The following is a 24,531-nucleotide window of genomic DNA, read 5'->3' as shown; positions in this document are numbered from 1 at the left end:
TGCTGCACAATGTCTGCTAATTGGTAGTGCTACGAGTCCCCCATCTAGAAGCACCCCAAAGTGAGTAAGAAAAGTACAAGAGGTGGCATTGTTCCACTAGTGCAGGGGTGGGCAGCACATAGCCTGTGGGATGCATGCAGCCCTCACTGTTGTGGCCCCCCATTGCTGCCTAAATATGCAGTGGTGGCCGAAAAAACACTGCTAAGCAAGCCGCTTGTTTTCAAGTCAGATTTGGCCGCTTTAGGCTTGCTTAACAACGGTTTGCCACCAAAAATCAGGGACAAAGCAGCGAGGCAGCCATGGGGGGGAGGATATGGCCCCGGAACCCCTCGAAGCTGCCCACCCCTGCACTAGCAATGGTGCATGTGCTAGCAGCACAACTAAGGCAGCTAAGCGACACCCGTGTCATACATTTGGGATGACTTCCGAAAGCACTTCCACAAAGGTGTGCGCAACTTCTGCGACAGCGTGCGCAAGCGGAACCAAAGCGTTGGATTTGACACTTGTGCAGGGACGAAAGCAGTGGGGTGACACCACTGGATACTGACAACCCACTTACAGGGAATCCTGGCGCTTCCTGGAGGCGTGGAGCGCGGGTCTGGCACTCACCCATCTGACGCGCGAGGCAGGCTGCTTGTCACCCCAAATCAATCTGCCCAGGATCGTAACCTGGCCGTCACCGTCGCTGACACCGTCTCTACCCAAATCCTCCAGCAAATCTTTCCCATCCTTCTCCCCACCCCGCTCCCGGCTGCTGAACAAGACTGCCAGCCTCCAGCGTAAGGCATCTTGCCTCATCACTTCAGTCCCACCTAGCCCAGTGGGCTTGACTGCCGAGCGCGCGCGCGTCGGGCATCTTTCCGCGGCTCCCTGAGGCGCGACTGCTTCTGCCCCAGGCTTGGGGACGGGGTGCGCAGCCGCCAGGCCAATCAAGCGGTGGCATGAAGAGAAAGACCGAGCGCGCGCGCGAAGCCGAGGGTAGATCTCAAAGCGCCGCCCGCAGGACTCCGCGGGCTGCGTAGCTGCGGCGGCGAGGGCAGGGGAAGACCTACCGAGGCGGCACCTACCATCCTTTGGTTCTTGTTGTCGGACATATTTCTGGCTCGCGCGACCCGGCGGCTCCCTTGGCTACTGGCAGCAGTGAGGTGGGGGAACAGGGTCAGTGGCTCGCTCCCGCTGGGCTGGCTGGCTAGCTGCTGAAAGGCAGCAAGGAGAAGGGAAGGGGGTAGGTATACGGGCTGAGGAGACACGTAGCACTTCCCCGGACCGCCTTCCCAACCCACGGCTCACACTCCGCCTATGGCTCCTCCCCTCGCTGCTTGCTCCCGTACGCGACCGCCGCAGACGGGAAGGATTTAGGAGGAAAGGGGGGACGCGGCTGGCGAGGGAAACGTCTTCTCGCGCGCCTGCGGCCTTTTCGCGCCCGTGGGCACGCGCGCGGGCGGGGAGACCCTCGCCAGACATTCTTCCTTGTTTTGTTTTTAAAAAATTCTGCATCAGGCAGCCCCGCTTGCTAGAGAAGTGCTGCTTTGGGAGCCAGCCCCACCCATTTATTTCCTTAGCGACTTGCTGACCAGCAGCGTGCGGAGGCGAAATTAAATTCCCTACCTGGGCAAAGACTGTTTAATTATATCTTTTGCACAACACATACACACAAAGTGGACTCCCCGCTTCCCTGCCCTTAACGTCTTCCCAGGGTCGCTAGCTTGGGAAAGCGTGTGTGGTGTGAGTGAGCCAAAGGCTGCTACTGGCATATTTTGCTTTTTTGTGTAATTGCTGCGGCCTGCTCTTTTTGTATCTCGTTCCTCTCTGCCCTCGCTCCTCTCCATTCTCCCCCCCTTCTCCAACCTCGTATATATATGCCCACCCAATTTAGGGTTACATTTAGTGGCCATGGAAGCTCACTGGGTGACTTTGGGCCAGTCACAGACTCTCAGCCCAGCCTACCTCACAGGGCTGTTGTTGTGAGGATACAACAGAGTGGAGGAGGATAATGTAAGCCGCCTTGGGTTCCTTGCAAGAGGAAAAAAAAGGCGGGATATAAATGCAATAATAAATAAATAGTGTAATTTACGCACAGTTTAAGGAGGGGCAATGTAGTGGTAGAGCACATGCAATCCCCGGCATCTCCAGGTAGAGCTGGAAATACTGCCTGAAACCCTGGAGATCCACTGCCTGTCAGGGTTGAAACTACTGGGCTAGATGGACCCAGGGTCTGACTCAGTATAAGGCAGCTTCCTATGTCCCTAACACTTAATATAGTATTTATATCTGCATCAGCGAGCTAACAGACATTAAAATTAACTGTTCCCTAAACATGAAAAACATTCCTTTCACAGACAAGAACAATTATGTTATTGTTTATTCGGTCAGTCGCTTCCGACTCTTCGTGACTTCATGGACCAGCCCACGCCAGAGCTTCCTGTCGGCCGTCGCCACCCCCAGCTCCCCCAAGGTCGAGTCCGTCACCTCCAGAACATCATCCATCCACCTTGCCCTTGGTCGGCCCCTCTTCCTTTTGCCTTCCACTTTCCCTAGCATCAGCATCTTCTCCAGGGTATCCTGTCTTCTCATGATGTGGCCAAAGTACTTCAGTTTTGCCTTTAATATTCCCTCAAGTGAGCAGTCTGGCTTTATTTCCTGGAGTACGGACTGGTTTGATCTTCTTGCGGTCCAAGGCACTCTCAGAATTTTCCTCCAGCACCACAGTTCAAGAACAATTATAACACACACAAAATCCACATCTAGCTAACCTTTCACTAACTAATCCAAATCACTCAGCAGTAGCAAAAAATACACCCATATCAAAATGTTAGAATTTAAACCAATTATACCCAAAAGATAGAGAACCTATTTTATTTATTTATATAGACCTTGCTTTTACAGTTAACATCTGCAAAAGGTGGGATACTTGGGGTGGTTGGCACTTTTGTCTGATGGCTAGCAGTTAATGTCATAGTCTGGGGGGGGGGGAATCTTCACGACAATGGAATGAGAAGCGTATTGGAGTATTACCCGGATTTTCATGGAATCGGCTTTGCTCCATCAGGGACACATGAAGCAAGAAAAGCTGAGTGTACTTTCCCTTTAAAATCTGATTTTTGGGGGCTCACACCGCTTGAAAGGAACATATTTCATCAGACTGACAGGGGCTGCTCAACCAATGAGAGAGGCTTGTTTTCCCCACCACCACCATCCAAGCTCCTCGTTGCTACTACATTATTATGAACGGAGAGCAACTAATTTTCCCCATGTGCACACTTTTGCCTTGAAAAGACAAAATCCCCAGTTCTCAAGTGCAGCATCTGAAGGCCCCACCTGAGAGCAGCTCAGCCTCCCAATTTTGCCCCATCCCAGTACTCTTGTTGTTGTTGTTCAGTCGTGTCCGACTCTTTGTGACCCCATGGACCATAGCACGCCAGGCCTTCCTGTCCTGCGCTCTCTCCTGGAGTATGCTCAAGTCCATATGCATTGCATCAGTGATGCTATCTAGCCATCTCATCCTCTGCCGTCCCCTTCTCCTTTTGCCTTCAATCCTTCCCAGCATCAGGGTCTTTTCCAGTGAGTTTTCTGTTCGCATTAGGTGGCCAAAATATTTGAGCTTCAGCTTCAGTATCTGTCCTTCCAATGAGCAGTCAGGGTTGATTTCCTTTAGGATTGACTGATTTGACCTCCTTGCAGTCCAGGGGACTCGTAAGAGTCTTCTCCAGCACCACAGTTCGAAAGCATTGATTCTTCGGCGCTTAGCCTTCCTTATAGTCCAGCTCTCACAGCCATACGTTGCTACTGGGAAAACCATAGCTTTAATTTACGAACCTTTGTTGGCAAGGTGATGTCTCTGCTTCTTACTATGCTGTCTAGGTTTGCCATAGCTTTCCTCCCCAGGAGCAAGCGTCTTTTAATTTCATGGCTACAGTCACTGTCTGCGGTGATCTTGGAGCCCAAGAAAATAAAATGTCACTGTTTCCATATGCCAGGAAGTGATGGGGCCAGATGCCATGATCATAGTTTTTTTAATGTTGAGTTTCAAACCAGCTTTTGCACTCTCCACTTTCACCCTCAACAAGAGGCTCTTTAGATCCTCTTTGCTTTCTGCCATTAGGGTAGTATTGTCTGTGTATCTGAGGTTGTTGATAATTCTCCCGGCAATCTTAATTCCGACCTGTGATTCATCCAACCCGGCGTTTCTCATGATGTACTCCGCATATAAATTAAATAAGCAGGGCGACAATATAAAGCCTTGTCGTACTCCTTTCCCAATTTTTAACCAATCAGTTGTTCCATGTCTGGTTCTTACTGGTGCTTCTTGACCCTCGTACAGGTTTCTCAGGAGACAAGTAAGGTGGTCTGGTACTCCCAGCTCTTTAAGCATTTGCCACAGTATGTTGTGATCCACATAATCAAAGGCTTTAGCGTAGTCAATGAAGCAGAAAGAGACGTTTTTCTGGAATTCTCTTGCTTTCTCCATGATCCAGCGAATGTTGGCGATTTGATCTCTAGTTCCTCTGCCTCTTCGAAACCCAGCTTGTACTTCCAGTAGTTCTTGGTTCATATACTGCTGAAGCCTAGCTTGTAGGATTTTGAGCATGCTGGCATGTGAAATGAGCGCAATTGTACAGTAGTCTGAACACTCTTTGGCATTGCCCTTCTTTGGAATTGGAATGTAAACTGACCTTCTCCAGTCTTGTGGCCACTGTTGAGTGTTCCAAATTTGTTGGCATATTGAGTGCAGCACTTTAACAGCATCATCTTTTAGGATCTTAAATAGCTCAGCTGGAATACTGTCATCTCCGCTAGCTTTGTTGTTAGTAATGCTTCCTAAGGCCCACTTGACTTCACTCTCTAGGATGTCCGGCTCAAGTTCAGTGACCGCACTATCATGGCTATCAGGGACATTCAGATCTTTCCTGTATAGTTCTTCTGTGTATTCTTTCCACCTCTTCTTAATCTCATCTGCTTCTGTTAGGTCCCTGCCTTCTTTGTCCTTTATCGTGCCTGTCCTTGCACAAAATGTTCCCATGATATCTCCGATTTTCTTGAAGAGATCTCTAGTCTTTCCCATTCTGTTGTTTTCCTCAATTTCTTTGCATTGTTCATTTAAGAAGGCCTTCTTGTCTCTCCTTGCTATTCTCTGGAACTCTGCATTCAGTTGGATATATCTTCCCCTTTCTCCCTTGCTTTTCGCTTCCCTTCTTTCCTCAGCTACTTGTAAAGCCTCATCAGACAGCCACTTTGCTTTCTTGCATTTCTTTTTCTTTGGGATGGATTGAGTTGCTGCCTCCTGAACAATGTTACGGACCTCCGTCCATAGTTACTCAGGCACTCTGTCTATCAGGTCTAATCCCTTAAATCGATTCATCACCTCCACTGTATATTCATAAGGGATATGATTTAGGTCATATCAGAATGGTTTAGTGGTTTTCCCTACATTCTTCAATTTAAGCTGGAATTTTGCAATAAGAAGCTTATGATCTGAGCCACAGTCAGCTCCAGGTCTTGTTTTTACTGACTGTATAGAGCTTCCCCATCTTTGGCTGCAAAGGACATAATCAATCTGATTTCGATATTGACCATCTGGTGATGTCCATGTGTAGAGTTGCCTCTTGTGCTGTTGGAAAAGAGTGTTTGCTATGATCAGCGTGTTCTCTTGGCAAAACTCTATTAGCCTTTGTCCTGCTTCATTTTGTTACACCAAGGCCATGCTTGCCTGTTATCCCGGTTATGTCTTGACTTCTTACTTTAGCATTCCAATCCCCTATGATGAAGAGGACATCTTTTTTTGGTGTAGTTCTAGAAGGTGTTGTAGGTCTTCATAGAACCAATCAACCTCAGCTTCTTCGGCCTCAGTGGTTGGGGCATAGACTTGAATTACTGTGATGTTGAATGGTTTGCCTTGGATTCGTACTGAGATCATTCTATCATTTTTGAGATTGTACCCCAGTGCTGATTTTCCCACCCTTTTGTTGACTATGAGTGCTACTCCATTTCTTCTAAGTGATTCTTGCCCACAGTAGTAGATATATGGTCACCTGAATTAAATTCGCCCATGCCTGTCCATTTTAGTTCACTGTTTCCCATGATGTCGATGTTCAATCTTGCCATCTCATGTTTGACCACCTCCAGCTTATCTTGATTCATTGATCTTACATTCCAGGTTCCTAAACAATATTGTTCTTTACAGCATCGGATTTTCTTTTCACCACCAGACACATCCACAGCTGAGTGTCCTTTCGGCTTTGGCCCAGCCGCTTCACTCTTTCTGGCGCTACTTGGAAATACCCTCTGCTCTTCCGCAGAAGTATATTGGACACCTTCCGACCTGAGGGGCTCATCTTCCGGTGTCATATCTTTTAGCCTTGTGATACGTTCCATGGGGTTTTCTTGGCAAGAATACTGGAGTGGGTTGTCATTTCTTTCTCCAGTGGACCACATTTTGTCAGAACTCTCCACCATGACCTGTCCGTCTTGGGTGGCCCTGGGCAGCATAGTTTATGGCTTCGCTGGTTACGCAAGCCCCTTCGCCACAACAAGGCAGTGATCCATGAAGGGGTCCCAGTACTCTACTGTGGAGTTATTGCTTCCAACCCCCCTTCCTCCCTTTTCCCTTCTCCCTGCTTGCAATGAGAAGTTCCCATAAGCCTGAAAGATCCTTAATGAGATAAAGCTAAAGTGGAAAAGGGACTTTAAATAACAACTGAGAGAAAACTTTACATCAGAAAAACTACAGAACATCAAGGAAGCACAACATTTAAGGTAGCATCAGGGAAGTGAAAGAGCACTTCAGGGCAAGTTACTAAAGTTAACCTCTAACCCTTTCACTGCAGGGGAGTGAAATTTCTTTCTTTCTTTTGAGTAAACATGCACAGAAGGGGAGGATATGCTAAAGATTAAAAGCAGGCTACCTAAGGTGGATGAGTGTCCCCACTACTGCGGTAATGGGAGGGATTGCTGCTGCGCTTCTGCGGATTTCCTCAATGGAAAAAACAACTTCCATTGGGGAAACAAGAGGAAACGGAGCATCCCACCCCCTTGACCACGTCACTGCTTGGTCACACAGGCATGCCCAAGATTTAATGCAAGCGATGGCTGGACATGGGACACTGTGGTAAAACTGCCAGAGAGACGCTTTCAGTAAAAGAGTCAGAGTAAAAGGAGTTTCAGAAAATGCAGCTTTTTAAGAGGGAAGCAGCTGGTTGGCAGCGGATTGGTGACAACATCATCTGACGCAAAGGAATTCAGACTGATCTAACTAAATAGCTCATGGAGGCAGCCCCCAACCTTCCTTCCAGGTTCTTCTTTCTAGACTGTAAGTGAATGGTAGAGATGCCAACCCACAGAAGCAGCCCTTCCGATTATCTGTTTAAGCCTAACTATACCACAGACAGGGTGACAGCAATACCAGAGCATTTAAAATGCACACACAAAAAAGTGTAGAAGCAGAAATTATGCCCTTGGAAGCTGTATATGACTCCAAGATAAGGCCTCTCCTCCATGCATTTTTCTTAATTCTTGCTTTCCCTCCAAGACAGCTCTCACTCTGTATCTTCTGGGCTTCTTCACACAGAGCTTTTATCCTACTGTTGAGATTGGTTACTCACAGAAGTTTGTGGGCCCTTTAGATGATGTCGTTAACCTCCAGGGCATCTCCTGCATTAAATTACCTTTATTCCATTTTTTTAAAGATCGCCGTAAAAAAGGAAAAGCCACAATAAGAGGAGCTAGACCACAGCACCATCTAGTGGCTGCATAATGAAACATATGGAAGACTCAGATAAGAGGGGAAGGAAGCACATGTAAAGGAAGTCTGTTGTGATCTTGCATTTAAAATGGAAGCAGAAAGCCCTGTTTTAAATGCAGGATTTTAGGCTGGTGTAAAGATGCTCTCTCTCACTTCAGCCTCAATGAGTAACAGTGCTGGGTGATGCTCATACACCTGAGAATCGTTGTCCCTTTTGTGCACATCAACATGTTGGCTTCTTGCAAGCCTACTTTGGACACAGTTTAGAATGTTTCTGTGGAAAAGACAGGAATCCCTTGCATCAAAGCAGAAAGCTAACAGTGCCAAATGCACGGTGTGCCTGGGCCCTGAATTTGGTTAACTGGTTTGTGCGGGAGGGATGAGCATGGGGCTATGCATGCTGTAGAGGACCTGATATATTGGGACTTCAAATGGTGGCCCCAAAGAACTTCTGAGGATGTATGAAAACTGCAGTTTTCATTTACTTCAAGAAGATACTTCGCAATTTTGTATAACTGGAAAGGAAACGTATGAAATCTAGCCCTCCTTGTTGTCATATGTGTGCTACTGGGTGGATGAAACATGTGTCATGTGATTCAATGTAATAAAATAAACCCATTGAACAAATCCAGCAATTACACTATCACACACATTATGTAATACAGAAGGACAGCATGGCATACTCTCTAAACAGCCTTATGGTATAGATAAGAAAATTTCAACCATAGCCATACAACATTAATAGCTAATCCATTACCTCACAGACAGAGTTTGGACCAATAAATATATGTGCACACAGAGCATGACCCATTGGGAAGTTTTGCTGCAAAATCATGTATTGCAGTGCAATAATCAGTTACAATACTGGATGGGAAGATCCAGCAGAAAGTTTGAGCATCACAAAGGAAATTGAGATAAAGGCAATCTGGCCTTGAACAAGGGTTAGTCCCCAACACACTCAAGAGGCAGGTGGCTGCTCTGGGCAGCGTCTTGGGGACTAGGGATTACCTTCCTTTCTCCTATCACCCACAGGTGAAGGGTTACGTCATCTCTCCCCACCCCCTACTGTCCACAGATTTCCTGGCTGTGTCCTCCCGCTAGTACTTCAAACTCTCACAAGTCTCCCATTCAAGTCCATCTGCTCCTTTCATCTCCGGGAACTTACCTGGAACGGGAACTTACCTGGAACGTTATCTTCCTGGTCATGCTGACTTCAGCCAGGAAGGGCCTCGGGCCTCTGTCAGTCAAGCAGGAATTATGTATTGACAGTCCTGATAAGGTAGCCCTTTGTCTGGACCTAAACTTTATCCCCACTGTAAATTTGATATTTTACACCTCCCAGGAGATATTTCTTCCCAACATCTGTTTTACCCCTCCCACCCCAGGGAAGAGAAATGGCACAAGCTTGACTTCCATTGGGCCCTCAGGATTTACATTAGAAGGACTCCTGATTCCAGATGCTCCAAGAGCCTGTGGATGTCCTATAAGACTGGTTCATTTCATAATTGGTACAGGTGGATAGCAGCATTCTCCCTACTCCCGTCATCAAAGCACCAAAATATGCACTAGGAGACAACACTAGGGGACAGTGGAATATGCACAACAGTGGGGACAAAACAAAAGTTAAAAAGCAGTAGCTGAATCTAACTAATATGAACTTCATTAAAAAGTAAAGTACGCAATTTTACTGTTGAAAAACACACAAAAGCATAGGCAGCTGTGTTGGCCCATTAGGGAAAAAATCCCAAAGCCACAGTAGGACAATTTCATAGAATTGAGCTGTGGTTTGTATGCCTGAAAGCTTGTTGCACTGGAGTTTACTCCTGAGCAGATGTGCATGGAATTTAACTAGGTTGTATGCTTGATGCAAATTACATCTGGTCCCAAGCACCTTTTTTGCCCCCACACACTGTGCGCCCCTTCCCAAATTGGAATTCAGCCCTCAAACCAAAAAAGGTTTACAACCACTGCTTTATTAGGACTAATTAGAATGTCACAAAATACTAAACCTTCAGGTTCTTCGGAACTCTTCATGAGGCAGAATACTGAACAGGGATTGGAGAGAAAAAGCTGAGAGTGGAGGAGCTTCTCCCAGTCTGCAGCTGTCTGCAAAACTCCTGAATTCCTGCTCAAGTTTCTTATAAATGGTAGACTTGGGAAAGACTATACCACTCCTAGATTTCTCCCCTGCCCCCTTTTATTTAACATCCTTCCTGATAAAGAGTTGTGGAGAACTTGAAAGCTTGTTCACTATTTTGTGACATTTTAGTTGATTCTAATAAGGGCTTAAATCCAACATTGTATTATGGAAGTCGACCAGTGTGATGGGGCTTTCTTTGTCTCTCAACCTCCCTGCTGCCTGAAAATCTGTTTCAGAGGGTTTCCCAGCCCTTCCAAGCAGATTTTGATGGCATGTGGGCAGGAAGGGAGAATAGCCCCCATTCTGGTTCTGCTCATAGAATTGCTTCCATCAGCAAAATTAAACCATTGTATTCAACCCAAAGATATTTCCCTACCGCTGATTTTGGAATTTTTACTGTTCATGTTACTGTTGCTGTTTGAAACCAAAGGCATAAACAAAGCCTGTTGTGGTTGGTTAGCAGGACTGACATTTCCGTCTCATGGGGGAAATCCAAGAGTTAAAATTTAAGGGGGATCAATGCTTAAAAGAATAATTACTGCTGCAAATTTAATTCCAGAGAAAGACAAAACTAATATACCTTAAATTTTCAGAAACCACAACTATCTTATTACATATGGCCTAGAACTTCCCCAATCTAACCACCAATTGAAAAGAGATGGTTGACAACACTGGCATGATCTTATCTTAGAAAATGTCATTTTAATTTAACCATCTTTTCCTGGGAGGTATGTGTGCCATCTTTGCCTCTGCCAAAAATAATGAATTGTAGATTGCAAATATAACTGTAATGGCCAAGCTATCTATTGTTTTACAGAACGGAAAAATGAGACAAGAAGAGAAGTGGGCAGAGGGACTCCTAGTTTTGTCCACCAGAGACAAAACAGCCTAGGAAAAACACTCCATGTACATTTGATTCAATATATAGCAGCCATTCATAGAAAACTATGCTACATAGCTTTACACTCATTATATGGTAACATGAGTATGCACTGGGTTATCTATGTGTGAGAGGGGGAGGTGTTTTAAAGAGAAAAGGAAACATATCACTTGCAAGATATATTGCTGTCCAAGAAGGACCTCTTTCAAAACTTCAATACATTTTCAGTAAAAAGAGAGAAAAAACCTGCAACCTTTTTATGAATTCTCACTTATCTTCCAAAATTTCAAACCAACCTGATTTTTCTTGTTGGAGAATATATCCCTCATCTACCTTCATTGTCATATATTTTGAGATCTGCACTGTATGAGCATATTTGCAGGATCACATTTTAGACTATAAATCCTTTTTCTACCAAATGTTTGAAAATAATGACTATGCTGCCCTGAGATCTTTCCTGTTAAACAAATACAAACTGATCCTCTGGCAGCACAACACAGCTCCCTTGTAATATGCATCTTGACAATACTGAGGATTAATACGGATTAGTGTAGATTTCCTACATATTCTTATTCCAATTATTTTAGTTGTATTATGAAATGGTATAAAGAAACCATTGTTATGCCACTGTGGTTTCAGAAGATTTACTTATATGCTGTAAATTCATTAACGGTTGTTTTCTTTCTATAGCTGGTGAAAAATAATCTTTAAAACACAGATTGTCACATTTGTGACAATGAGCTTCTTCTCTAAGTCAAGAAACATTGTTCAGCCTTGCTCAAGTATTAGTAAGATTAAGTTGGATGGCTGGAAAAGAGGGTAAAAGTTTCTTCTCTTCCCCCTGGGGCTGCTAGCAGTTCACAATTTGTAAAAAAAAAAAAAGGGGGGGAGGCAGGGAGAGGGGAGAGATGTACACTGGTTTTAGCAAGGGAAGGGATTTGGCCCTCAATCTGTTCTCTTCCCTTACTTTGGCCCATTAATCAACCAAAGTAACTGCTGACCATTGCTCTGAAATATTAATTGGTTCTTTAAGAAATTAGGAAGCTGATAAATGAATCTTGAACATTCAAAGGTAATGGTACTGAACGGGTAGTAAGCAAACAGGTACTCACACAGGAGGGGTAGACTACTTCTGGCCCTCCAAATGTCACTGGACTACAACTCACATCATCCCTGGCCAATGCTGCCAGGGACTGATAGAGGTTCAAGTCCAACAATATCTGAAAGACCATGGTAAAATGACTAAATCTCAGTTATGAAGGGTTTTAGAATGGGCAGAACATAGAATGTAAGGTCACTGCTGCTATCTACTATTTTTGCCAAGCTCCTTTGTACAAGAGACATTGGCCTGGTCTCTACCATGTTAGAATGAAGAGAGAGCATCACTTCAGGCTGGGTGGGAAATGCTGCTTTTGAATGCTGCACACTTTTTAAAAAATTCCTTCTAAATAGAAACTAACACATCAAGAAGAAAGTTTCTAGCCAATATACTCCTAGCTGTGCTGCAACTTGTCCACTACTTACAAGGTGGCCGGGGGGGGGGGGGCGTTGTTTGTTGATTTTTGACATGGGGGAACAGTTAAAAAAAATTACCTGCAGTCTGAAGTAGTACAGCCTATTCTGCCTCTTCAGGATTCAACTGCCTCATTCCCACTTCATTCTGCTACATGTTAGGCATTTTCGCTGGAGAGAGAAGGTAGGTATTGTTTGGTGGTGTGCCCAGTCAGCTCTAGTCAAACAACTTCTGTGATTTTTTGATAGTGCTTCAAAAACCTGCAAATCTGTTTGACCAAAAATTATATTAGGATTAAGAGATGAGGAAATTGTGCCTTGATCATACCACCTTAAATTCTAAAAACTATTATCTGCCTCCCATCATTTGTACATAATGTTTAGTCTCTATCAATAGGGAAGTGGATTGGGTGAAAGGTAAGGTAAGAGAAAGAACAAAGACCACTTAGTTCCAATGCATCTTCTATGGCCAAAAGAATCCAGGCCTTAAGGGTTGCTTCAGTAGCACACTGATTTGCATCACTACAGAAACATCCAGAGGCAAATTCACTTCACAATGTAAATTCCTGAAATTTCCCAGTAGGACAGTTCTGACCAGCATGTGCTAGCGTCAGACAGTAACCCTGTCCTTTTAGTCAAAAGAACACCTAACATATTTGGATACTATTTAGATTTGATAAGCTTAACTGCTTTAGAAGGCAGAATGAAATGATAGCATTCTTTATATCAGTTATGTATCAACTAAAGTTTTGTATCAATTAGGCAGCAATCCTAGAGATGGTCAGAGCCAGTGCCAACTTGTCAGCTTCTGGAATGTGCATTAGAGCTGTTCTGGCAGTGGGACAGTACCCATGCCCTCGGAAGAGCCACCAGTATGCCTTCTGAAAGCTCCATGGACATAGATGTACCAGCAGCAGCCTTCTGCTGGTGCAGGGTGTGTGTGTGTTGGGGGGAGTCTTGGATCCACAAGACCCAAATTCTCCTCATTCCCCTGACACACACCCTCCCCAAAGGACCAAGAACTCTGCTGCTGGTGTCAATGGGAGGGAAACAGGTGCGGAGTGGGGACTTGTGCTTAGGGAACAAAAAAAAGAAAATGAGAAATGTGCATTCCCCACCTCCTGTCCTGGCCACATCCAGCTCAGGGGATAGGAAGTGATGTTAGGTCTTCCACAGATTTCTCCGCCTCAGGATTGCTCTGCCAGCTTCTTTTGTGTACTAGTAATAGAATATTGCAAAATCCTCCCTTCACGGATTTTCCATTACAATCAAAGACCAGCCTGTCAGCATTCTTACAGTAGAAGAGCGAGTAATGAGTATGATTTTTCACATGAACAATGCTGCTTAAAAGCCACAAATTTTCGAAAAGAAAATTGTAGGCTGTGGATATTTTCCCATTAAAAATATTTCCCTAATTCACTATCTTCCCCTGCCTTAGGATGCATACTGAATATAATTTAACTTGGACTAGGTACCTGTTAATGTTATCACCTGGCTGTACAGGATACATTTTCCAACCCACTGAGTGCATGCTTTATGAATGAAATGGGGATTCTTTTTGCATTACAGATTTTCAATATGGAACAAAGGATTAATTATTCCGGATTAAGGAGCTCTAAATACAAGGGAGTGATACTATGGGTGGCACAGAACATACAGCCCTGTTTTTCCCATTTCTTAATCTCCTATCTGTTCTTTTAGGACTTTGTGTACTGTCTAACAAAAATTAATCACAACGAAATCCCATTGAAAGCAGTGGACGAGAACTTAATTGTGACTACTAACAGTTCAAACCTATTCATATTTACTCAAAAGTGAGTCCTACTTAATTCTACAGGATTCTCACCCCCATGTAAGTGTGCATACAGTTTCACCTCATTCTGTTGCCTCTATGAATGCACAAACCTTGTTATAACTTTTTATTATCCTTGCTCTTGCAGCCTTAGGTTTGCAGACTTGTGCCCAGTATTTTTATCCTAAATATTTAACCTGCATCCCTTGCATTGCTAGTTTGCACATATCTATTATCTTAAACTTTCTGCTCTGTAACCAAGGCATTGTTGCTTAGCCAAGCTGTATATATGTGCATATTTTAGTCTTTCTTAATTAATCTACACACTGTGTTCACTCAGAAATGATCATGTTTCATTTTAATCACCATTTGACTCCCAGTAATCGGATTTTTTGACAGTTTTTTCATCTTATCTGTTAAAGGCTTCAGTGCTGCCTCAAAGAAGATATGCACAAATCTGTAAAAGCAAGATAAAGAGACTGGGTTAGATCCAGACTAAGCTAGTTTACCGTGCATCCCATTGAAATCAGTGAAATGAATTACTCGTCACTCAAGTCCCATTGATTTCATTTGGTACTAAGTTCACCTAGCTTCCATCTCCAACCCACTAACAGCAGTTTTATAACTCAGCCATTTATATTACTTCCTTATAGGATTTGAATGGATTACCTTCTATATATCCACTCTAGAAATTACCCCAGTAATCCTCACTTTGCCAGGACTTGATTACTGGTCTGGATACCAAAGTTGTTTCTGGGGTTGTTAATCGAATAACTCTATCCAGAGTTGTAACTCCTCCCCTGGTTTACATAAAGGAGGAGAGGATTTCTGAGTGTTCTAAAATGCAAAAGCCAGCTCTGTCTGGACGTATTGTGTGAATGGTGAATGCCTAATTCTAACCATGGCTCTAATGTATGTATATGGACAAGGAATTTAATGTGAAAGTAGAATTAAGGAAAGGGGATCCAGGTATGCAAGGGCTCTTCTCTCACTTCTGGCTGTCCAGTAAGAGTATGAGGGAAAGTTAGGTGATAGTTATTATCTAGGATGGGTGGCAGACGGAACAAAACTTGAACGCTAGATATGTTCAGATGAGACAAGTGCCCAGTGATGGGACTTTTTCAAATGAAATAGAATAAAGTATGTGCACATCTGTATAATTGTGTCATTAGTGACAGATATGTGGGTTCCCATATAGTTTCGTATGGAATTTGGGAGCTAAATTTATAAACTGAGAGCATTGAAACTTTCAAAAACTTGACAGAGATATTTGTTGCATTTCTGTTATTAACACTAGAAGCCTGCAGACAAAGAATTGGCTGGTTGACTCAGAATCTACAACCATGCTCCGAAACTGTAAAGTGTTTGGATTAAGATCTTCATGTATTTGAAGAGGTCTTTGCATTCCATGGCACCAACAAAGGTACACTGTTAAATGTATGAAGTTAAGCATGTAAAATCTACACCTTAATGAGAAGGTGCTGAAATGTCCTTCTGTTTGCTCATATCAAAGGAAACAAAGTTCCTGCTTCACATTTACTTTACTCTTCTAATGCCAAATATCCATTTTAAATAGCAGCTCACAGAATTTTTATTTCTACTTCCTAATGCAAATATGAAAAACTATGGTTGTGGCAGTAAACAAAATAACTGTTTAATTATTAAGAGAGGGAAATGGTATGATAAGTGGTAGCTTGCAGGGTGCACATAGCTGGGTGCTTGCTTACTCCAAAGGGGAGAAAGCCAAAAGAACACCACCTGGCAAGTTTGTGTATGCAGAGGCATTTGGGGTTCTCACCTTCCCTCCAGCAGGATGTGGGAACTTTTTGCCTTGTCTGAGGTACAGGATTAAGCAGCTTTCCCCAACCTGGTATTTTCCAGATGTGTTGGACTGCATTTCATATTCTTATTTAAAATTATGCAAATGATTTGAGATCTGTTATAAAATATAAATAAACCTTTAGCATTATTAGAATTGAAAGAGTCCATTTTTGCATGAGGAAGGGGCTGTTCTTCTCTTTTGGAATATAGTACCCCTCCCCCATACATTCTCAAAGTCATGTGCTTTGTATCAATGCTGCTTTCAAAAATCAGCTAGCCATACAAGGAGCATCCTGCTGTGCAGGTGTTCACCCTTCTCTGGATGAAGGATGACAAACAGAAGAATGGAGTTGCTGACATGGGCTCTACAGTGTTTTGTAGAAATAAACCTCTTGTGAAGGTGCCTGAATCTATTATGCATTGCACGCAGAGCAGAGCCTAGCAGTGGGCTGAGAGCTGGTCACCCTTCAACCCTGTAATAGCCTTTGGCCCATAGGGCCATTACAGGGTTGAAGGGAGTCATGGAAAGAACTGAGGGTTTTCAGCTGTGGGTAGAAAAACTTTCCCCTTCATGGATCACTGCCTTGTTGTGGTGAAGGGGCTTGCATAACTCAGTGAAGCCATAAGCTATGCTGTGCAGGGCCACCCAAGACGGACAGGTCATGGCGGAGAGTTCTGACAAAATGTGGTCCACTGGAGAAGGAAATGGCAACCCACTCCAGGATTCTTGCCAAGAAAACCCCATGGAACGTATCACAAGGCTAAAAGATATGACGCCGGAAGATGAGCCCCTCAGGTTGGAAGGTGTCCAGTATACTACTGGGGAAGAGCAGAGGGTATTTCCAAGTAGCGCCAGAAAGAGTGAAGTGGCTGGGCCAAAGCCGAAAGGACACTCAGCTGTGGATGTGTCTGGTGGTGAAAAGAAAATCCGATGCTGTAAAGAACAATCTTGTTTAGGAACCTGTAATGTAAGGTCAATGAATCAAGGTAAGCTGGAGGTGGTCAAACATGAGATGGCAAGATTGAACATCGACATCTTGGGAATCAGCGAACTAAAATGGAAAGGCATGGGCAAATTTAATTCAGGTGACCATCATATCTACTACTGTGGGCAAGAATCCCTTAGAAGAAATGGAGTAGCACTCATAGTCAATAAAAGGGTGGGAAAAGCAGCACTGGAGTACAATCTCAAAAACGATAGAATGATCTCAGTACGAATCCAAGGCAAACCATTCAACATCACAGTAATTCAAGTCTATGCCCCAACCACTGAGGCCGAAGAAGCTGAGGTTGATCGGTTCTGTGAAGACCTACAACACCTTCTAGAACTAACCCCCCCAAAATATGTCCTTTTCATCATAGGGGATTGGAATGCTAAAGTAGGAAGTCAAGAAATAACCAGGATAACAGGCAAGCATGGCCTTGGTGTACAAAATGAAGCAGGACAAAGGCTAACAGAGTTTTGTCAAGAGAACACGCTGATCATAGCAAACACGCTTTTCCAACAGCACAAGAGGCAACTCTACACATGGACATCACCAGGTGGTCAATATCGAAATCAGATTGATTATGTCCTTTGCAGCCAAAGATGGAGAAGCTCTATACAGTTAGTAAAAACAAGACCTGGAGCTGACTGTGGCTCAGATCATGAGCTTCTTATTGCAAAATTCCAGCTTAAATCGAAGAACATAGGGAAAAACACTAAACCATTCAGGTATGACCTAAATCATATCCCTGATGAATATACAGCAGAGGTGATGAATCGATTTAAGGGATTAGACCTGATAGACAGAGTGCCTGAGGAACTATGGACAGAGGTCCGTAACATTGTTCAGGAGGCAGCAACTCAATCCATCCCAAAGAAAAAGAAATGCAAGAAAGCAAAGTGGCTGTCTGATGAGGCTTTACAAGTAGCTGAGGAAAGAAGGGAAGCGAAAAGCAAGAGAGAAAGGGGAAGATATATCCAACTGAATGCAGAGTTCCAGAGAATAGCAAGGAGAGACAAGAAGGCCTTCTTAAATGAACAATGCAAAGAAATCGAGGAAAACAACAGAATGGGAAAGACTAGAGATCTCTTTAAGAAAATCGGAGATATCAAGGGAACGTTCTGTGCAAAGACGGGCATGATAAAGGACAAAGAAGGCAGGGACCTAACAGAAGCAGATGAGATTAAGAAGAGGTGGAAAGAATACACAGAAGAACTATATAGGAAAGATCTTAATGTCCCTGATAGCCGTGATAGTGCGGTCACTGAACTTGAGCTGGACATCCTAGAGAGTGAAGTCAAGTGGGCCTTAGGAAGCATTACTAACAACAAAGCTAGCGGAGATGACAGTATTCCAGCTGAGCTATTTAAAATCCTAAAAGATGATGCTGTTAAAGTGCTGCACTCAATATGCCAACAAATTTGGAACACTCAACAGTGGCCACAAGACAGGAAAAGGTCAGTTTACATTCCAATTCCAAAGAAGGGCAACGCCAAGGAGCATTCAAACTACCGCACAATTGTGCTCATTTCACATGCAAGCAAGGTGATGCTCAAAATCCTACAAGCTAGGCTTCAGCAGTATGTGAACCGAGAACTACCGGAAGCACAAGCTGGGTTTCGAAGAGGCAGAGGAACTAGAGATCAAATCGCCAACATTTGCTGGATCATGGAGAAAGCAAGAGAATTCCAGAAAAACGTCTCTTTCTGCTTCATTGACTATGCTAAAGCCTTTGATTGTGTGGATCACAACAAACTGTGGCAAATTCTTAAAGAGCTGGGAGTACCAGACCACCTTACCTGTCTCCTGAGAAACCTGTACGAGTGTCAAGAAGCACCAGTAAGAACCAGACATGGAACAACCGATTGGTTCAAAATTGGGAAAGGAGTACGACAAGGCTGCATATTGTCACCCTGCTTATTTAACTTATATGCAGAGTACATCATGAGAAACGCCAGGCTGGATGAATCACAGGTCGGAATTAAGATTGCCAGGAGAATTCTCAACAACCTCAGATATGCAGACGATACCACCCTAATGGCAGAAAGCGAAGAAGATCTAAAGAGCCTCTTGTTGAGGGTGAAAGTGGAGAGTGCAAAAGCTGGTTTGAAACTCAACATTAAAAAAACTATGATCATGGCATCTGGCCCCATCACTTCCTGGCATATAGAAGGGGAAGAAATGGCAGCAGTGACAGATTTTATTTTCTTGGCCTCCAAGATCACTGCAGACGGTGACTGTAGCCATGAAATTAAAAGACGCTTGCTCCTTGGGAGGAAAGCTATGGCAAACCTAGACAGGATAGTAAGAAGCAGAGACATCACCTTGCCGACAAAGATTTGTCTAATCAAAGCTATAGTTTTCCCAGTAGCAACGTATGGCTGTGAGAGCTGGACTATAAGGAAGGCTGAGCGCCGAAGAATGGATGCTTTTGAACTGTGGTGCTGGAGAAGATTCTTACGAGTCCCCTGGACTGCAAGGAGGTCAAATCAGTCAATCCTAAAGGAAATCAACCCTGACTGCTCATTGGAAGGACAGATACTGAAGCTGAAGCGCAAATATTTTGGCCACCTAATGCGAACAGAAAACTCACTGGAAAAGACCCTGATGCTGGGAAAGATTGAAGGCAAAAGGAGAAGGGGACGGCAGAGGATGAGATGGCTAGATAGCATCACTGATGCAATGCATATGGACTTGAGCATACTCCAGGAGAGAGCGCAGGACAGGAAGGCCTGGCGTGCTATGGTCCATGGGGTCACGAAGAGTCGGACACGATTTAATGACTGAACAACAACAAGAAAAACTTTATCTGGACACCAGGTCTACCCTTTGAGAAACAACAGAGTGGTAGATCTGTTATAAGAATTTCTCAGAGGATAGAACTACCTATCTTGGTAGACCTGGTGCCCAGGCCTTATCGCTGCTCCGTCACCAGATCTACCAGAAAATGTAGACCTATTCTCTGATGCTATCAGGGCTTTTTAAAAACGTGCAGCCTTATGCAAAATGTACAGTTCAAGGAAAAAATGCAATTCCAAAAAACACTGTAGTTCCTTATTCAAGCCAAGCAAAAGTTGTATTGTTAGCTAATGCAAAAAGTAGCTGATAACAATGTGAAAAGTAAGGTGTGTAGTCCAGACTCCTCTGGAAGCCTGAAACCTGATCACACATACTCGTTTCTCCTTCCACTGCTAAAGACACTCCCCACAGGCTCCACTGCTACTCTTTAGAGCTGCCTTCCCCAACCTGGTACCCTTCAGATGTTTTGGACTTCAACACCAGTCAGCCGCAGCCAGTATGGCCAATGGTCTGGAATGTTGGGGTTGCACTCCAAAACTTCTGGAGGGCACCAGGTTGGGGAAGACTGTTCTAGAGAGTGTTCACCAATGTTTCCAAGATGAAGGAAATCATTCTAGGATGAGTCATGTGAAGTTGTCAGTGTTAAGATAAGGGCAGTGGTGCAATAAAATATACAATATGATATGCGTAAGACAGCTGTACTGTGTGCATTTGGGGTTTTTTTCCTCTTGTTCCTAGGTGTGTGTTTTTTATCCCTCCAAATAAAGTTTTATTGGAGTTCATTATGATTATTGACTATAACACTCCTCTGCATTAGTGCTGTTCAGTTCCCAGGATCTTCTACTACTCTGTGTAGGCTTCTGAATGTCATCGAATGTGATGCTAAGCAACAAAGAGCACACACAAGGAAAGTGCACAGGTGTTTTATAGCGGTGTGCACTATGTGCACGAATTACAACCACAAACTGCTGTGCACCGTTGCACCTTCCAGAAAAATTCCTGCGGACAGCCATGCTTCTGGACTGGCTTTATCTTCACACTTTGTGGCCATTTCCAGCCACCATGGTCATGACAGCCTTTCTCACCAGTACTTTCTCCAACTCCCCCACCCCACCCCAGCATTCCCTGGTACCGACTTGTGTCCCCCCTCCCATGTCTTCTCCCTCACCCTCTCCCAGTAGTCCAGCCCATCACAGGAGCACATGTTTTTGTTAGTATTTTTTATACTGAAAAGACTTAGAGCAGGGGTCCCCAACACGGGACCTCCGGTTGAGCCCACAAAGCGCAATCCTGGCTCCCTTCAAAAAAATAATTTTAATAAAAACTTGAAAAATATTTGGGTGCCAGGTTCTCCGTCCTGTTCTTGAATGTGCTGCTGATCAGCAGTTTGGCGGGCAGGAAAAGGAAAGAGTTGCTCCCTGGCTCCACCCAATCTTCCACTCCTACAGACCTTTCCCCTTTGCTCTCCCTCTCTGTCCACTCCCAGCCAATAGCCTTCCTATTTCTCTCCCCCAACCCCTTTCTTGCTGTTTGTTCCCCCCCTACCCTTTTGCCTTGATTTCCCCCTCCCAGCCTCTATCCTTGCTGTTTCTCTCCACCCAGCTCTTGTGTTTCTCCCTGCCTTAGCCTCCAGCCTTGCTCTTTCTCTCCTCTCTATCTCTTTGCCTTGCTATATCCCCCTCTGCTATATCCCCTGCTTCTGGCTTTGCTGTTTTTCTCCACCAGCTCTTTACCTCACTGTCTCTCCCACTCCTAACCTTTGGCCTTACTCCTTCTCTCTCCTCTATCCCTTTGCTTTGCTATTTCCTCCTCCCTCCCAGCTTCTAGCCTTGCTATTTCTCTCCCCCACTTCTTTACCTTGCTCTTTCTCTCCCATCCTAGCCTCTAGCCTCACTCTTTCTTGTGCTATTTCCCCCTCCCACCCAGTCCCTAACCTTGCTTTTCTCTCCCTTCCCTGTGCCTTCTCTTGTGCTTCACTCATGCACGCGCACGCACATAGCACCTTCCCAGGTAAGGTTTCTAGTGGTGAGGGGGAGGTAGGAGTGCCAGGTGGGGAACAGAGTGGCTGAACCTGGGGTCAAGAAAGGAAAATGTGTTCTTTCCTTTTGGAGCTGGGAGCATTTTCCTATTGTTTGGGGCCAGAGAAGGGTGTGTGTGTAGGATGAGCAGAGCAGTCCTATATAGGCCTACTCAGAAGTATTTCCCACTGAATTCCATGTAAGCATGCATAGTATTAAATGGGCATTTTGTTGTGTGGGGTCAAATATATGGATAGGCTTTGAGGTTCAGACTCTTCCTCTGCTTGTACTCAGTTTCTTGGGTGAATTACTTGTCTTTTGACTAGCCAGGCCCCCATAGCAGCCATTATGTGACTAGTCAGATCTTCGATGGGAGCCATTTTGTGGTGGCACCCATGGCTCCAAAAAGGTTGAGGACCCCTGAGCTAGAGAGACTTAATTTAAGACAATGCAATAGTGTGAAGTGAAAACATTATTTCAGAACTTGGCTATGTAAAAATCAGTATTGTTGACCAATTTTTTACCTGATGTAACGTTTGAAAGGGAAGAAGAAATAAAGAACTGAACAGATTTGTGTACCACATGCTCATAAATAAGAAAATAATTTGGCTCTGTACTCTGATGTGAAAAAAACAATGTCTAGGCGAGATATTTGTCCTCTTTTTTGGTGATTCATAAGTGACTGCCCTACCTCCCAAGCCTCAGCTCTGCCTCCTGAACTTACAGAATGAGCACAGAGGGCTGGACAGTTTATAGGGGAGAAGGACCCTGCCTCTTGAGCTTTACAAGTTCGCTCCACCCCTACTGTGTTGTAAGACACTGTGGTGGGCTAGCTACACTAGGCAGATGAAGGGGTGGTGATTCCTGCTCTGGATTCTGTGGAGCTGGAATGAGCCCAGTGACTGCTGCAAGGTGGAGAAGGGGCACAGCATTTGGCAAAAAAATTTAAAGATTGCAACCATGCACATACAGTCTGCCTAGCACCAACTGATTTCAATGAGCATTAAGCAGCCTAAATGTTTGCTTGATGGTGTGATCATATTCAGCAGTACTAAAATATATTTTTTTTCTGCAGATCGAACACATCTTCGCACATGGCTACATGCTACTCTGAGGCTATGAGAAGAATTGGAACAAAAGTTATATAGCCTGGGGTAGAGTAATAATTCTTCTGAACAAGCAAGAAGGCCTGCATGAATGCTCACAAATAACTTTACATAAGGCTTACGAGGTGTCAGGTTGTACAGACCTCATCAATCACATGTTTATGGCAGACTTTTGTTTGTAGGAATAGGCCTCTCCTGAAGTGCTTGCTTCAAATGTTCACTGCACTGTTGTTGTGAAGAAGAACATAACACTATGTCATGGAAGAAAGGAGAACCCTGAAAGATTTCACCTTTGGGGTGTATATAGCTACTACACTACACACATTGTCTGCTGATATTTATTTCCAATATTTATAATCTTCTCTCAGGCAAAAGCACTCAGAGTGATATACAACACAATATATAATCTACAATCCTAAATGCTTAAGAAGGATCAAGCTTCTGACATTTATGGTAACGTATATATGTTGTGATATAAGAAATGTAATGAATGCTGACATTTAGTGTTCATCCTTAAGATTTGAAAATGCCCAAAGGAAAATGTTTATATTTACCAGTAAATCTCAAAGCCAACTATGTGGCTTCAATACATATTCAATAATAGTCATGTCCATCATTAATTTATTTATTTATTGCATTTATACCCCGCCTTTTTTCCTCTTGCAAGGAACCCAAGGTGGCTTACATTATCATCCACCATATGAGTACATTATCATGTACTCATAAAAGCATAAATGTGAAAAACAAGCCTTCTTGTCTTTGCATAGCATCATTTAATCATAAAGTAGTCTAGACATAACAATAAGACCAGTTGTAAATCACAAAACTCCATAGTACTCCTAATAGAATAGGGAGGTTTTCAGTAACTTCCTAAAAGTCAGAAGGGAGAAGGCTCAGAAGGTCTTCTTGGGGAGGGCATTTCATGATAGCAGTACCACAAATGAAAATATCCTGCTCCAGGTTGCAATAGACTGAACTTATTCCAAAATGGTATCCAGAGCAGGGACCTTTGAGGGACTTAATTGATTCAGATGGGAGAAGTGATTCCCTCAGGTATACTGGACCCAAACTGTTTATGGCTTGATAAGTGTCAAAACTGACACTTAGAGGCAGACTAGCAACCAGTGCAATTATGCTGCTGCCAGTCCTGGACAAGAAAGAAGCATGTTCATTCTGGACCTGTTGTAACTTCTGACTCAGCCCCATAGAAAGTGAGATACAGTAGTTTACTGTTGTAATTTCCATTGTGTTTTTAATTCATTTTGTGTTGCGTTTTAATTAGATTCTGTTTTTAATATGGATCTTACTGTTAGCCACATTGAGTGCCATTTTTTTGTAGAAAGGTAGGATATAAATAAATAAGTAAATATAAACATGGATGACAATGACCAGATCTCCTCCAAGAAGTGGCGGTTGGCATGCCAGATGTTACTGATGGGAATCGCTTCTGGCCATAGCTATCACCTGGGCCCCATCTACATGGCGCCAATTTGGTCCTTCGCATCGGAGCTGCGCAGCTCCTGCGCTGCGCATGCTCAGCCAGCTAGATATACAGGGCGAGTCACTGCACAGTTTTGCTGCAAGAAACTCCGCTGTGCCCTGACATATCACCGTTGCAGTGATGCGAACTCTCACGTCTCTGGCAGGATGTGGGTAGAGAGCTTCTACATTGTCATGGCAACTGTTTGTACAGAACTGGAACCCAAGTTTCTGCAATGCTCGCACCCGCGAAGTCTCGC

At 44.0% G+C, this 24,531-nt stretch overlaps 1 protein-coding gene and 1 long non-coding RNA gene across 5 annotated transcripts in view; one reads left to right on the top strand and one right to left on the bottom strand.

The window, feature by feature from the left end:
• PAPSS2 (3'-phosphoadenosine 5'-phosphosulfate synthase 2) overlaps positions 1-1,205 on the bottom strand; it is a 79,899-nt gene extending 78,694 nt beyond the window's left edge. For 2 of the 4 annotated variants that reach the window (XM_084845737.1, XM_084845735.1), the window contains exon 1: positions 1,053-1,205. In XM_084845737.1, the coding sequence (XP_084701863.1) occupies positions 1,053-1,094 (42 nt within the window). In that variant the 5' untranslated portion in view covers positions 1,095-1,205. The remainder of the gene's footprint in view (positions 1-1,052) is intronic. The other 2 variants (XM_084845736.1, XM_084845734.1) reach the window with 1 other exon arrangement.
• Positions 844-24,170, top strand: LOC146350784 (uncharacterized). The gene is made up of 3 exons (XR_014789404.1): positions 844-1,225; positions 15,360-15,485; positions 22,762-24,170. It is a non-coding gene; the product is annotated as an uncharacterized LOC146350784 (long non-coding RNA).
• Positions 24,171-24,531: the final 361 nt, after the last annotated feature.

The sequence above is a fragment of the Heloderma suspectum genome, chromosome 3 (genome assembly GCF_057233095.1).
Source record: "Heloderma suspectum isolate Gila_16-S chromosome 3, 16-S_ref, whole genome shotgun sequence".
In the NCBI taxonomy this organism is placed as follows: domain Eukaryota; kingdom Metazoa; phylum Chordata; class Lepidosauria; order Squamata; family Helodermatidae; genus Heloderma; species Heloderma suspectum.
This window is presented reverse-complemented; position numbering and strand designations above follow the sequence as displayed.